The sequence below is a fragment of the Taurulus bubalis genome (genome assembly GCF_910589615.1).
Source record: "Taurulus bubalis genome assembly, chromosome: 2".
Lineage (NCBI taxonomy): Eukaryota > Metazoa > Chordata > Actinopteri > Perciformes > Cottidae > Taurulus > Taurulus bubalis.
Genome location: NC_136590.1, coordinates 24,255,455 through 24,270,425, shown reverse-complemented (window position 1 = coordinate 24,270,425; position 14,971 = coordinate 24,255,455). Strand labels below are relative to the sequence as shown.

The following is a 14,971-nucleotide window of genomic DNA, read 5'->3' as shown; positions in this document are numbered from 1 at the left end:
GTCGCTGTTCACAGGACGCTGATTGGCCTTCAATTCTCTCAATTCTTTGGTCAGTATGAGCGCTGTGCAGAGTGGAGGCAATAAGCTAGCAGCACAAATAGCTTCCGTTCACATGATGGGTATCAGATGAAGTACTCTGTTGGTATATCGCTATCACTTTAGAAGCACTGGTATTGGTACTGCCATTGTTATTTTTTACGAGATTATTAAACGACGCACTCCTAAGAAGATGCGAGAGCAGACGACAACTTCCAGCTCTGTAAAGTGAAGCCAATGCTGAAGTGTCTTAAAAGTGCATTTTCTTCTTCTCTGGTTGTATAGAAGTCTGATTAAAGCTGTATTCGCTCTACTGACCACCAGGGGGCGACTCCTCTGGTTGTATAGTCTATAGAAAATGACTCTACTTCTCTCTTGATTTATTCCCTCAGTAAACATTGTAAACATGAGTTTATGTCTCAATCTCTAGTTTCAAGTCTTCTTCAATACAGCATGATGTTCATTTAGTAAATGATGGTCCATTTAGAGTCAAACAGACCATAAAGCAGGGTATGCTTTTGGGGTGGGGCAACAAGGTGATTGACAGGTTACCAGAGATGTATAGGGTGTCTCTATGTCAGTCCTCCACATTCCAAATATGTTCACTTCTGTTCACTAGTTTCAAAAAACCAAGGAGGCGACGACTGTAATCCAAGATGGTGAGTCGGCGACAGACAAAATGCCGAATTTGTGGCTTTTAAAACTACGTCCACTTCTTATGTCCAGTCTGTGGTGCAAAGGCTTCAGAGTTGATTTTGTGCCGCTGCTTTATCAACAACTTTCAGCCGTCGTGTGGAGACTCACCCGTCTCACACTGAATATTTCAATCTCAGTCTCACTTACAGGAACAGTCCTTCAAAACAAATCATCAGTAGTAAGTTGCTGGCTAATAAAAAAAAACACACACACACACACACACACACACACAAACAAAGAATATCACTGGCAAGAAGCATTTTGAAACATGAAATATGTGCCAAATTAATCAATCAACTACAGGAAAGAGAAAAAGACCAAAACATGATGCATTGTCCTCCCTGCATGGGAGGCATGTTGTTTTTGAACAATGCACACTGTGTGTGCGTGTGTGTATGTGTGTGTGCGTGCGTATGTGGCCGACGAGTGTCAGTGTGCACGAAGAGGAAAAAGGAAGTGAAGACACTACACTAAACAGACACTTCTCTGTGTAGTCTGTGTCCTGTGTGTGTGTGTGTGTGTGTGTGTGTGCACACAGTCGAACACACTGTGTATGTTTGTGTCATGTGTGTAATATATATATATATATATATATATATATATATATATATATATATATATATATATATATATATATATATATATATATATATATATAGTATCATATGAGGGATTAAACTAACTTCTGCTCCTGTGTGTGTGTGTGTGTGTGTGTGTGTGTGTGTGTGTGTGTGTGTGTGTGTGTGTGTGTGTGTGTGTGTGTGTGATCACAGCCATGTGTGCTGAGCTGCTTCATGCGGCTGTGGAGGCTCCAGCTGGTCTGGGCAGAGCCACTGGCACGAGGTGAAGGAGGAGGAGGAGGAGGAGGATGGGGGGAGTCGAGTTTCATTTAGTCGTCTATTTTTATGAACACTATTTTAATAAAGTGCATATTAAAAGGAGCATAAAGGGTGGAGGTTTGGAAGGCTGAGGGGAGTCGGTACAGAGTCATCACAGCATATATGATATATGATATAAATGTTTATTCACGCCATGAGTCAGGTAAACCCCTCCGTTTGCTGCCGTGTCCCTCAGACAGGTAAAGACCCCGGAGCACAGACCGACCGGATGAAATGACCAGAAATCTGCGACATTAATCTCAAAACTTGATTCTTGGAATGAAGTAATTACGCGTTGCTTTCTGCCACCAGCTCGGCTCTGAATCAACGCGCCAGTTTGACATTTTGAAAAAGAAAAACGTCCACATTCTGGTGACGATGAGTTAAGATGAGAACGTCGGCACTTTGACCTTTCAACCTTCCTGCAGGAGAAGACCAAGCCCGGTTCTGTGGGCTCAGTAAATGCTGCATATCTGGGTATTTACCACCCAGGAAGTTGAAAACGTTTGGCTTCGCGAGCCACTGAGCACCTTTCATGAGAAAACGCTGCATCAAGATCTCCTCCCATCAGGGATGCACCAATCGGACCTTCTCCTGATACCTGAGCACCAATCAGACGCCAGCGTTTCATCAATAATCTGCAGGCCAGGGTCGTTGTTCTACGGGTACGGCAAACATCGGGCCCGACTTAAACGTCGCTTTTAAATCCTACCTTCAGGAAACTAAACGTCTCAAAAAATAAATAAATACTTGTTCGTTAGTCGTTATCAAAATTTAAAAAGCGAGTCCGCGTCGCCGGCTCAATCTCGGGATTGCCGGCGGGGAAAAAATCTGACCTTGAAAGTCACAGAAAAGTCAAGAGCAAGAAGTACCCGACCAGCATGCACCTACAATAATATCTAAGTACCATCCTGTACCAGATCCTCACACACACACGTTGGAGACTGTAAACAGGTTGTAAATTTCCTGCCGGGGATAGATGAAAGAGGCCGAGCAAATTGTCATGTGCGATCGCATATGGCCGCCACAGCGACTCTGTATTCAACGGCAGCTTCATGAGCGGGCGAGAGAGACGGCAGACAGATAACATGAAATGTTTAAGGCAACGCGAGCTGAAGGCAACTAAAACACACACACACACACACACACACACACACATTCACACACGAGATGAGGCACATGAGGCAATGTTCTGAACGTTTTTTGTTTTCATTTCTATTTTTGGAAAGTACAGCGTTACGATGTTTGAGCGACACACGTTTTGTGAAACTATTCAGTCTGACTGTCTACAGCAATGAAGAGGAAATGAAACAAGACTTTTAATTCCCAGAGGTCACGTGATCTCTCTCTCTCTCTCTCTCTCTCGAACAGAAGCAGATCATAATCATAATCAACTCAATATACTTCATTCACCACGAAGGCGGCTACTAATCTGTCAGAAATTGAACTTTCCTCATTGACCTCAATGTTGAAAAAAAGAAAAGCACAAATTCATAATAGGATTAAACGGGTCCTCTGATGACACCTGTGTGAATGTTTTCTTCTTCTTTCTTTATTCTAAATTCAGATTTATTAATTTTTTCTTTATTAGTAATCAAGTAAGTTGATTTGTTTTGATATCTAAAGAGCCTTAAAATGCAGAATATAGTATTCAATCATAAGATACTGGGAGTAAATGCTTCTTAATTCCCTTTGGTCTTTAATTATTTATTTATTTTTAACACCTCCGAGGATCAAAAGCCAGAATCTCTGTTTTATAAACTGCTATTTGTCGAGACAGGTGGATTTAATTCAACATCTGTATCTGAAACTGTCCGGGGGTCACAGGAGGGAGTCGACATGTTTGTGGCACGCTGACCTACTAACTGTGTGTGTGTGTGTGCCGCCCAGCCACCATGCAACATGAAAACAATGACGAGTGGGCTACACACACACACACACACGCACACACACACACACACACACACACACACACACACACACACACACACACACACACACACAAACTGTTATTGATTTAGATTCAGATTCTTCATCCTTTCGTCATTTTTAATGTGTTGTAAGCAAAAAAAGTTTTTAAAAGTTTTCAGACTGCAGCACCACGGATGTTGTGAAGAAAAACAAGTCTACGTTTTTGGACTGGACAAGGGGCGGGGCGGCTCGTCGCCTTCACTCTTTGGTGGAACGGAAGCTGATATTACACCTGTACAATCGTTTCAACCGATGTATGCACTGGTGTGAATGGCAGTGTGACAGCACAAAGCTTTCTGAAGACTTTTAAGGTCAAATGGCCCAGGGTAAATCGGCTGATTCTAACCCGAGGAAGGTGGCCCAAAATCGAATACAACACATTCCCAATGACCCGCCCTTCTACGGGGGTGATCCACGGATTTTTACTTGAGAAAGGCTGCCTAAAAATCAGATACAAACATCTCAGTAATGTGCCCTATTTCCGACAATTTTCCAAAAGGCTAAGAAGCTGAAATTACACCTGTACTATTGTCTCGACTTGTGCACTAGTGTGCACTAGTGTGAATGTCAGTGTGACAGCACAAAGCTTTCTGGAAAATGACTTCTTGCGGTGGAATCCTCCGTCACGTCGGACACAACTACGGTTTCTGTGCATTTATTACGCTTTGCCGTCCGTTCAGAAGTTCGCTCCTCTTCTGTAAACGCTGCAGATTAAAAGACCAAACTTTGCAATCAGGAGTAGAGAAACCGCATTGATTTATATTATTGATTTAATAAAAGGTTATCCTCAGGCCTTGCAGATCGGGAACCAGATCCAATCCAGAACCTTTAATATCGTTATTTTCACATACATTAGCAGACGATGTGGTTAGAATGAGTGTGTGTGTCTGTGTGTGTTTTGAGAGAGACACAACGTTGTCATTGATTAACTACGAGCTTGAGAAAACACATCTGGGCAGCTCGCTCTGTCAACAGCGGCACGGGAGAGAAACTCTGCATGGTTTCACTCCACCGGCCAATGACTCACCTGGGTGCAACATCCCGCAACTGCTTCACACAGACAGACACACACACACACACACACCTTATGAAGACCTCGCAGACAAACACTGGAGCCTAAAACAAAGAGTCAGAACTCGCCCTGTGACCTCTGACCTCTGTAAAGCAGCAGATTCTCACGTTTGAGAAGCTGGAAGCAATTCTCTTTCACCCGTTTTGACAAAAGAAAAAAAAAATCTGGCCTGCACACACCATAACACCAGATTCGCCGTGCTGCTTTTTTATGGCACGGCGGGGGAGAGGGGGCATTACTTTCCAGCATCAGAGCGGAACAGGACCACTGAACCGGAGCTCGGGCTCTCAGAGGCAACTTAAGAGGTCGATGGCAGCAACAAGTGGAAGGCAGATGGAGAACCCCACAAAACATGTCTGACCTCTGGCGTCATCCTGGTGGACAGGAAGCGTGGGAGGAATTATGGGAAATGTGGTCCTAATTTACAGAAACACTCGCACCGACGACGCCACATGAAGTCACCAAGCGTATCCTCTTGTTCCCTGTTTTTATTCCATTTCAAAAAAGGGGGGTTCTCAATTAGTCTGACATTCCACAAGAGATTTGTGTCTGAATTGTCATTCAAAATGAGACTTAATGGTGTCAATCAAAAACTAACCCACATTTCCTTCACCAACACCTGTCTTTTACTGCTCTACAGTTTTTCCCCGTCCCATCTTCCCGTCTGCGCCGGAAAGAAATAAGTGGATGAATAATTACAGGTATAAACACCTCGGGGCCATCTGAAGAGAGGGGGAGGAAACGACGAGGGGAGGGCGGGGGGGGGGGGGGGGGGGGGGATCCTCTTCTTCTGATATTCTTTTAAACATTTCCGCCTCTTGAAATGGTCCTCTGAACAGTTTCTCTTCGGGCGCCTTCACAGCCCGCTACTTCAAAGCCGCCGAGGACGCTCTTATGGTCATTTGTATTTTAATCCCACCCGTCGCTCTCTCTCTCTTTAATGCTCTCTTTACCTCTCTCGCCCGCACGCACAAACACACACACAGAGTGCTGGTAGACTTAACTTTGCGTCTAAGTAACTGTTGATCGTGTTTGGTCTATTAAAAAAAAAAAAATCATGAAATAAGAGAGTTACGTGCCAATTACAAAGAAAATAATAAACAAAAATAATGGAAATCATCTGCTCTCATCAGGTCAGGACTCCCACCGAAACTTAAAAACACTATTTCTTTCAAATGAATACTTCTGAAGGGCAGTTTTAAACATTTCAAATCCTACTGTGGTCAAATTATTTTATTTATGAACACAAACACTACCAAATATGATGATATTTCACGTGAAGGGCGAACCTTTCGTAAATCTCGACGGTATTGTTTGATCGAGAGCAACCGTGGAGCTTTGCGGTCCAATCATGAGCCTAATTTCACTCCATAATCTCCCATAATCTGAGACTTTGCACAAGCATAATCTCACACTTACATCCATCGCAACAATGTAGCGTTAAGATGCCACATCCACACAGGAAACACCCCAGAGAGGAATCTTCTTAAGAGAGTCCATCTGTGGCCATGCGGCTGGAGAGTAACACAAGAGTTGCTTTAAACCTTTGACGCCTTAATAAACTGTATTTATAAAAAAAAAAAAAAAAAGTAAGATTCCCTTCCGTCGGATCGACCCGAGCTTTTGCCGCCTTCTAGTGAAAGCTGCTTTTCTATAAGGCCTCTTAAATCCTTATCGTAGCCAGTCAGAGGCAGGGAGGCCCCCGTGCTGCTCATCCCTGCCCCTGGGTCTGTATGAGGGGTGTGGGGGGGATTAGGGAGGCCTCGGCCGGTGTTGCTGCCATTGTTTACCGAGAGACGAGGAGCTGGTGGAACAACTCCCCTGTCAGCGCCGCGACACAAAAGGAAACAAGGAAGTGGCGAGATCCGAAAGACTTGCGCAGACACATGCCGTTCCCTTGATGTCGAGAGGATCGACTCAGTGAGCTTGTTAGCGACACCAGCTGATTTATGAATGGACACAAGGAAGAGGAGGAGGCATCTGAAGAAGTGTAGAGGCAAGAGACGTGGAGCCCAAATTATAATTATAATAAAACAACAAGCTGTTGAAGTGGCTATTCAAGTGCATGATTTGGAAGTTCTGGTTTGGCTCAGAGAGAGGGGATATTTTGAAGGTGGAAAATGTAAAAACCTACTTTAGAAATGACGATGAAAAATTACAGTTTCACTCCTGCCCTTCCCAAAACATGTCAAAACTCTCTCAGCAGTCTTCCCGTCACTTTTCAATTTCAGTCTGCAAAGTGAAATGTTAAAACGAGCGGGAAATTCCCCCGAACAAGACACTGCTTGTGAATTTCAGCCAGAGCGTTTAAAACGCTGTTGAAGCAGCTTTTAGTGGACAAGTGTCAGTCAAAATCAGTTTTCACTGAAATGTGTTAAAGCTGCTCTGAAGCCAAAGTTCAATCCCCCCTAAAAAACTTATTTCAAATTAAACAGAGGACAAACGTGCCAAACTCAGGACTGTGAGTGAAGGTTATTGGTTCAAATCTAGTCTAAATACCCAAAATATATCAGTGAGTCATTGGCTACTTCAGAAAAATATCCCCCTCCACTGCTTTCAACCAAGCACCCGGCAATCGCCATCAACCATTATGCAACAGGACTTCTTCTACTGTTGTATTTCTACTCTTACTTTGATTGCGCGCACGCACACACACACACACACACACACACACACACACACAAAGTTCAGCGTGCCACAAACACGTCAACTCCCCTTCCTTCCCTTTATTGTGAAAGAGCCGCAGGAAGTCATTAACTCTCTGATTTGATGAAGTGCTGTCTTATTATCCGAGATGGACAACTTGTCTGCACCTTTGTAGAAAACAATAGGCTTGGAATACTTCTGGAGAGGAAGCTGATCAGATGAAGTAGAGCAAAAAACCATCTAGTTCATAACCAACACTAATATGTGACGCTCTAAGAGGGAAACTCTGCTCTGACTCAGTGCAGGAAGACGTGGTCCTAAATGAATATGAAGGAGCTGGTGTTCATGCAGTATGATGACCAAACTCTATGAGATCCATTCCTTCTCCTCCTAACTCATCTCTGTCCACCATCGATGGAAACTTAGAAATGGGGACAGAAAATTTAACCGGAGCAGCTGAGAGGATGAAAGTAGGAAAGGAGGATGGGGTAAGAATTGGATGGGGGAAAAATTGTAAGAAAGCAAAGTTGGGAGAAAAATGGGCGGATGCTGAAGAGAGGAAAATATACCCAATGTTTTTTTTCTTTCTTTATTGACAATTTCCCCTCCGCTGGGGTTTGACTCCTCGAGACGACAAAAGACTCCTGATCCCTTCAAAAATAGGCTGCTGGTAATCCGCAGCATTGTGCACATAGCGAAGGTCTAACACACACACACACACACACACACACACACACACACACACACACAAGCACACAAAACACACCATGAACTCTGGGTACAAACACAGGCCTGCGGCAACAAACTTGAGGAGAAAACATGCAGATGAAGACACACACACACACACACACACAACCAAAGTGTACTGAATTTGGAACAGCGCGCGCACACACACACACACAACATGCACAGTGCCGTGCACGCTCCAGATGCAGCTTCGTTGTATCTCTGAACGGCCACTTCCTCCGAGAGGACCGCTGATATCCGACATTAATGCAACAACGGGGAAGCGTCCCGTGAAATGTGTACTATGGGTATTATCATGAATGGGATGAGGGGGGGCACTTTGCAGCAGCAGAGATTAGAAGCTCTATGTTTCTTGTTGCACGACGTGTGAACATTAATACCAGAACAACACGATTTGTGATTTTTTTTCTCTTCCGTTTCAGACAATCTGGTTCGGTTGAGCTTGTAAATCTTGTGTTAATCATTTTAGAACAAAAAACAGTCGTGGCTGGATCTTTTGGGTGATGTGAAGACTCGCTCCCCCGCCTTTGTTGTTGACGTCTTTGGACAGGTTTTCATCCAGAACTCAATGGAGCTAGGTCATTGTCAGTATGTCATCATTTCTAAAAATTTTTAGCTCAACGGTTTTGAACAAGTTGCTGTTGTTTGTTTGTTTCCAGAACATGAAAAGCATGAGAGCTGCGGCTCATTCTTTCATCGTCAATTAATCTACAGATTAGTTTTAATAATCAAACCATCCGTGGCAATTTCTCAGAGCCCAAGATGACGTGTTCAGGTGTCTCACTTTTGTCCTTTGATATTCGATCAACAATGAAATACAAAACATAGTTTTCACTCATACAATAAGTACTTTCATACAGACCAATTATTTCAGCTGCAGACAGAATAAAACTCTCTCTGTGGTGCAAGAATACGTGACTGATCACTGAAATAGCTTAACAAATGTCCAAATAGTATATATATATATATATATATATATATATATATATATATATAGATATATATATATATATATATATAACATTACATTTAGCTGACACTTTTATCCAAAGAGACTTACATGTTTGCTCTATACACCGTAGAGACAGTAACGGGGAGCAATTAGGGGTTAAGTGTCAGCGAGCACAGAGCGCTCATCCAGATTGAACATTAATCGCGCATGCGCAAAGCCGCCGCTGAGATACCTGTCAGCTGTCCTTCACATCTCCACCTCATTCAACCAGACTTCAGTGCTCTTGTTCAAGCCAACACAGACTGGACTTTTCTCACTGACTAAGAAAAACTGAACTGAACAAGATCAAAAACACTGATTGCTTTTGTATAAAGTTAATCAATTGCTGGTCTTTAACATACATCTTTAAGGTAAGCAGCAAACTGAACATGGACAAAAGAAGGAGTTACTACTGAACAGACTGTTTATGTTGTTCCCTGATAAAAGGCAAATGTTTCTTCTTCAGCATGATATTAAGCTGTTTTACATTATAATAAAATAGTCTATAACATCTGAAAATAAATACAATATTTAATTGAATGTCATATAGAAGCATTACAAAAATTAAATACATCTTTTTTTTCTTCCCTAGCATATTTTTTTTATTTAAATACTCTTGTTAACTTGCTGTTGCTCCAGAGTGTCTGTTATATTGTTCTGATAACATTACTTTAAAACAAAAGCACGCAATACACTAGTTTTTACTTCATTATTTAATTTGGCGCATGATGCGATTAATCGCAGATAAATCATGCGATTAATCAGTTCAATTTGTTCAACTTTGCCCAGCCCTAATATATATATATATATAAAGAAATTATCCTTTATTAATCCCCTTGGGGAAATTCTTCTCTGCATTTGACCCATCCCTGGATAGGGAGCAGTGGGCAGCCCTGTGGGGCTCCCGGGGAGCAGTTGGGGGTTCGGTGTCTTGCTCAGGGACACTTCGACATGTGAGCTATGGGGGGACTGGGGATCGAACCGGCTACCTTGTGGTTGCGGGACGACCACTCATCCCCCTGAACACAATATCAGCCTGAGGTATAGAACCACCTGATCTCATCCCTGAACAGGTGAGTTGACCATAAAGCTGCAACTATTAGTGCTGAATCAGCTGTTTTACAGCCTTGTTACCTTGAACAAATTTTGCACTTTTAGTATTTTCTATTGCACAAACTAAACAAGATCTCAAAAAACATGAATCACAAAGTGAGGAGTCCTGAAGACAGAAGGACACACAGAAGGACATAAGAAGACGCAGAAGGACACACACAGAGACAGACCTGATCTGCTTTACGTGAATACAAAACCAGCAAAACACCAAACAGAAACTTTTTTCTTTCTTTATGCAAGTCTCCCAGACCTATAGTTTCCGATCCATCCATAATCATAACCCAACCTTGAGCTCTTCTAAACCATCGTGCTCAGCCCTTTCAAGTGGCAGGTAGACGGGGGCCCGATCTATGCCGCTGCCGCCTCGCAACCCGGCGGGCTAATTACAAGGGGAGCGGCAACAAGTGAGCATTGTGTGGAGTCTCCAAGACACACGGGGGAAAGAAAGTGCTCTTTATCTCTCCACCGCCGACACCCCCCCATCCCCACCATCAACAAAAATCTCTGAGGGAGAGGGAGTGCGGTTGGGACTCCAGGGGTTAGAGGAGGGGAAGAGAAGTGGGCGAGGGTGACGAGGGTGGGAGAGTAAAAATTCTCTCTCTCTCTCTCTCATTATTATTAACAATGCTATATTTTATATTATTTATATCATTAATATTGTATTATAATTTGTCTCAGCCTCCTGTGGACAGGTATTATAAATTAGCTAAACTCAACTTAACTTATCCTATTTCCTAAAAAACTTAATGGCAATGAGCAGTCCTGACCACAACATTGACCAGTATTAACGTTTTACTTGCAGTTTCTCTGTCCGCACATCTGCCCCTCTACCTGTTTGCCTTCAGTGATGTTTTTTTGGGTGCCAAAAAAAAAACACAGCCACCACCATGGGGAAGCGCGCACGGCGTGAACACGCCTCTGGAAATCATGAATGACAGGTTGACCATTTGATGCTTTGACTAAATATTGTAATAGTGAGGTTTCTGATAGAAAACCTTAGCCATTTATGACATAGCAGATTATATTCCTTTACCTACTTAGTCATTATCAACATCCTTGAATCATCAGGGATGTGGATATAATGAGTAAGTTGGTAAAGGAATATAATAGAACAGTCATAGAAGGTCATCACTTTACAGTAATGCAGCCTTTGAAACACTTTTACGACAAGACAATAGCCCAAATCTCAGAGAATATCTATATACAATAGCAATATATTATCCAGCCCTTTCAATAACAGAGTGAGGGAGATGTCATTTCCTCATTAAATGAACGTACATCGGTAATTTAAAGCCAAAACGAAGACACAAATAGTGTTTCCCTCATTCATTGTATAACATGTTAACCAACTCTATTGCACAGAAGTAACGCTCACACATGAGGTGTGTGAAAAAAAAAGGGATTAGTTGAACTAGGAGATAGTCTGCAAACAATAGTCTTTTTTTTGTATCCGTCAACGACCCATTTAAAACCTCCCACGACCAACCGTCTGGGTCTTGACCCCCACTTTAACCCCCACAATTTTTATGACACAGCAGATTCCTCATGTTCGATCAGCCGACAGCACGTGTGACCTCATAAGCGTGCGTCCCATCTGGAGGAGAGGAGGCTTCATTCAGGCGACGGGCGATTACGCCGGACGGGAAAAAAAATATTCGGCCTGGACATGGGCACTCACGGGACTCGAACGCGATGCTGCGCGCTCTGAAATCACTCCGCGGGGGCGCGATGACGACACCGATCAGATTCCCAATGTCATCGTCGTCGTCAAAAAAACAAAAACAAAAAAACAAGCTTCTTTTGTAAGGGAGTGGAAAGCAAGTTTTTAGGAGGTGCTTCGGGTTCGGAAGGCGGTCGGGTGGGTAACGGTTCAAAACCAAGACCAGAGCACATGTTGGGTTTGTGACTGAGACATACACACACACACACACACACACACACACACACACACACACACACACACACACACACACACTCGCACACAGACGAGTCAACCTTTACCGTGTTAAAATACACGTTTGAGACCTGAAACAACTTGTTTCTTGTTCCTTGGGCTTCATTATTGTCTCAATTACATATAAACTATACAAGAAGATATTGTCAATATATTACAATATGTGAAAGAGGAAATATGCTGGCAGCTACCTGACATGAGTCGAGCTTTGAATCAAACTCGATTTATCGATAAAGGAGCCATAAAGTAAAAAATAAACTTAATGTAAAAAATATGACTGTCGAGGCAATCGTATGCCGAAGTCCAGCACTTACACTTAGACCAGATGCACAACAAATGACGTACAAATTATGCAGAAAATCCCAGAAGAAACATTTACGACTTTATCCAAAAATAACAAACCAACACAACACACCCGGCACTTTAGGGTTCATCGCCCACGTTATCTCTGTTTGATACTGATGAGTACCGGCTACTGAGGATCTCTTTGCTCCCTCCAAAAAAGTAAAATACACTAGCCAGCGGCCACCAGACTTGAACGATTCTGTTCCCGGTTCAGCATTTGGACTCCAACCGGGACGTAAACACGAGGCCCCTCCGGAGGCCCAACCGGCTACTCGACGCGAGAAGGAAACCAACGGTGCAGCCAGCGTGGGGAGAACGAGAAGAGGAACAAAAAAAAGGACTTACATTTGGAGAGCTGTTGGGGAGGTAGGGGTCCGGCAGCATCAGGAACGGGTACCCCGGGTACGCCGGCGCCTTGTACATGCCCCCATCCTGGTGCTTTGACACTGCCGGGAACAACAGAGCGAGAGTCACCAAAACGAGAAAATTCAAGAAGGAATTCACAGTGACAGTCTGCAGAAGGTTGTTCTTTTTCTTTCAATTTAAGGCGTCCAAGGGGACGGGTATCAGCGTGGTGTCATTTAAAAACATTAAAATGGGATTTAAATTGATATAAAAGTTGCTAAAATGAAACAAAAATGTAAATAAAAAATTTAAAATAAAATAAAAATACACTGATACTTACTCCCACAACACTGCAATGAGATGTGTGTGCCGCAGGACAAAAAGAAAACATCCAAAAACTCAAAAGGATTCACAGAGCGGGCCGAGTATTTACAAGTGTTCTGGTTGTTTCGCGTTGTGTCCCAGTGTGAGAACGGACTGCAACACTGGAGACAAAAGCGTGACGAGCATCACCTCGCCTAAGAGGCGTGAACTCCTGGAGCCTATGTGTTAATGTATCTCCCACCACCAGGTAGGCGTCAGGGGAGCCCCTCTGTGGGTCAGCTGGGAACATTGGAGATACTAAATGAAACTTTTTCATTGATCCCAAAACTTTTACCGGGGCCATAACCAAAGTGACAGAACATTGAATAATCACTCAGAGGGAGTGTAAAACTCCTCTGTGTTTTTGTTTTTTTAAAGAGATGAAAAAAAAATCCACATTTGATGGAGATTTCGCCCAAAGGAACGCAATGTTTGGACTCGATCGGGATCAGTTACACAACGGCCATAATTAAACTGCAATGCGGACACACACACACATACTCTGTGCATGGGCCTTATTGCAGGGAGGCAAAGTGGGGTTTGCTCTGTTCTTTTTGGGTGGCAAACCTGGAGGGAATTAAATAATAATAAACCTCTCGAGGGCCCTGGTTGGCCACACTTTCAGGCAAAGTCTGTAATCTCTGATGTGATTATCGTGCTGAAACAAAAACACAGAAATAAAAATAATCAGGAAACCGCCCAAAAGTGAAAGATTTGAGAGATAAACTAGAGAGCTGCAGAAGTGCTGGACATCTTTTGCAGTGTGCACCTGAAAACCCAACTCTTTGAAGTTGGTTTTTAATGCTGCAACACGTGTCCTCGCCCTTACTTTGACACAGTAGGGGAGGTCTCAGCTGCTTTCTCAGATAGTCGTATCTACAGAGCGTGAAGTGTGTAAATGTGGTGTTTTTTTCTTGTCTTTCTTCCCCTCTTACCTCCGTCGTGATGCTCCCGGTGTTTCTCCGGGAAGCCCCTCTGCTCGCCGTGCTGTCCCCGCCTGACCGCCTGGAAGGGACCGACAACAAACACCGGGTCAGACACACTCTCTCCGCAAAAAGAAGAGAAAATAGTAAAAAAATGAAATCATACTTTAATGTGTTCTGTTTTGTTAGAAGTCACAAAGTAACCATGCATAGCGCTTTTTTCTTAAAAATAAAATCTTACTGGGTTTCATTCAACGCAGCTTTGACTATAAAAACAAGCCTTTCCTCACACTCTTTCCGTGTTTTATCCACTCACACACGCACTCGGTGCCAACCTACCGCTGCGTTCGGACTTTGATTTATTTCCGACTCGTTCACCAGGGAGGACTTGAGGTCGGCCAGGTCTCGCTCCGTGAACGCGTTTTCCTGTATTTTCTCCTCCTGCTCGCCTTCGTCTTTGAACGCAATCATCTCATCGTTCGCTCCTAGGTCGTCCCCGCCGCCGCTGCTGAGCTGAGGCATGTCTGCGTTTTCCCCCGCGTCCTTTTGCAATATATAGTATATATAGATATATACACTTTGAAGAAATAAAAAGAACCACAAAAAAAGAAAAGAAAACAAGTATAAAGAAAGAAAAGAATGAAGCGACTTTCTTCTTCTTCTTCTTCTTCTTCTTCTTCTTCTTCTTCTTCTTCTTCTTCTTCTTCTTTTTCTTTCTTCCCCCTGTTATAAATGTTCTCGGTGTGGTGCGCCTCCGAAGTGTACGAACCCCCGTCACATACAGAGGAGGGAAAAAGAAAAAAAAAGTTGCGATGTGTCGTGTCCCCCCGGCCGGCTAGTTGGTGGAGCACTAATGTTTCCCTACAACAGCAAACAGCTCATTTGAGCTCA

The 14,971-nt window shown here is 43.3% G+C and overlaps 1 protein-coding gene across 1 annotated transcript in view; it reads right to left on the bottom strand.

Annotated features, from left to right (window-relative positions):
- The window catches only part of tcf7 (transcription factor 7), a gene marked incomplete at its 5' end in the record, with an annotated part of 66,455 nt that extends 51,853 nt beyond the window's left edge, over positions 1-14,602 (bottom strand). The window contains 3 exons of the mRNA XM_079214039.1: positions 12,795-12,895; positions 14,093-14,162; positions 14,420-14,602. Of these exons, the coding sequence (XP_079070165.1) occupies positions 12,795-12,895; positions 14,093-14,162; positions 14,420-14,602 (354 nt within the window). The remainder of the gene's footprint in view (positions 1-12,794; positions 12,896-14,092; positions 14,163-14,419) is intronic.
- Positions 14,603-14,971: the final 369 nt, after the last annotated feature.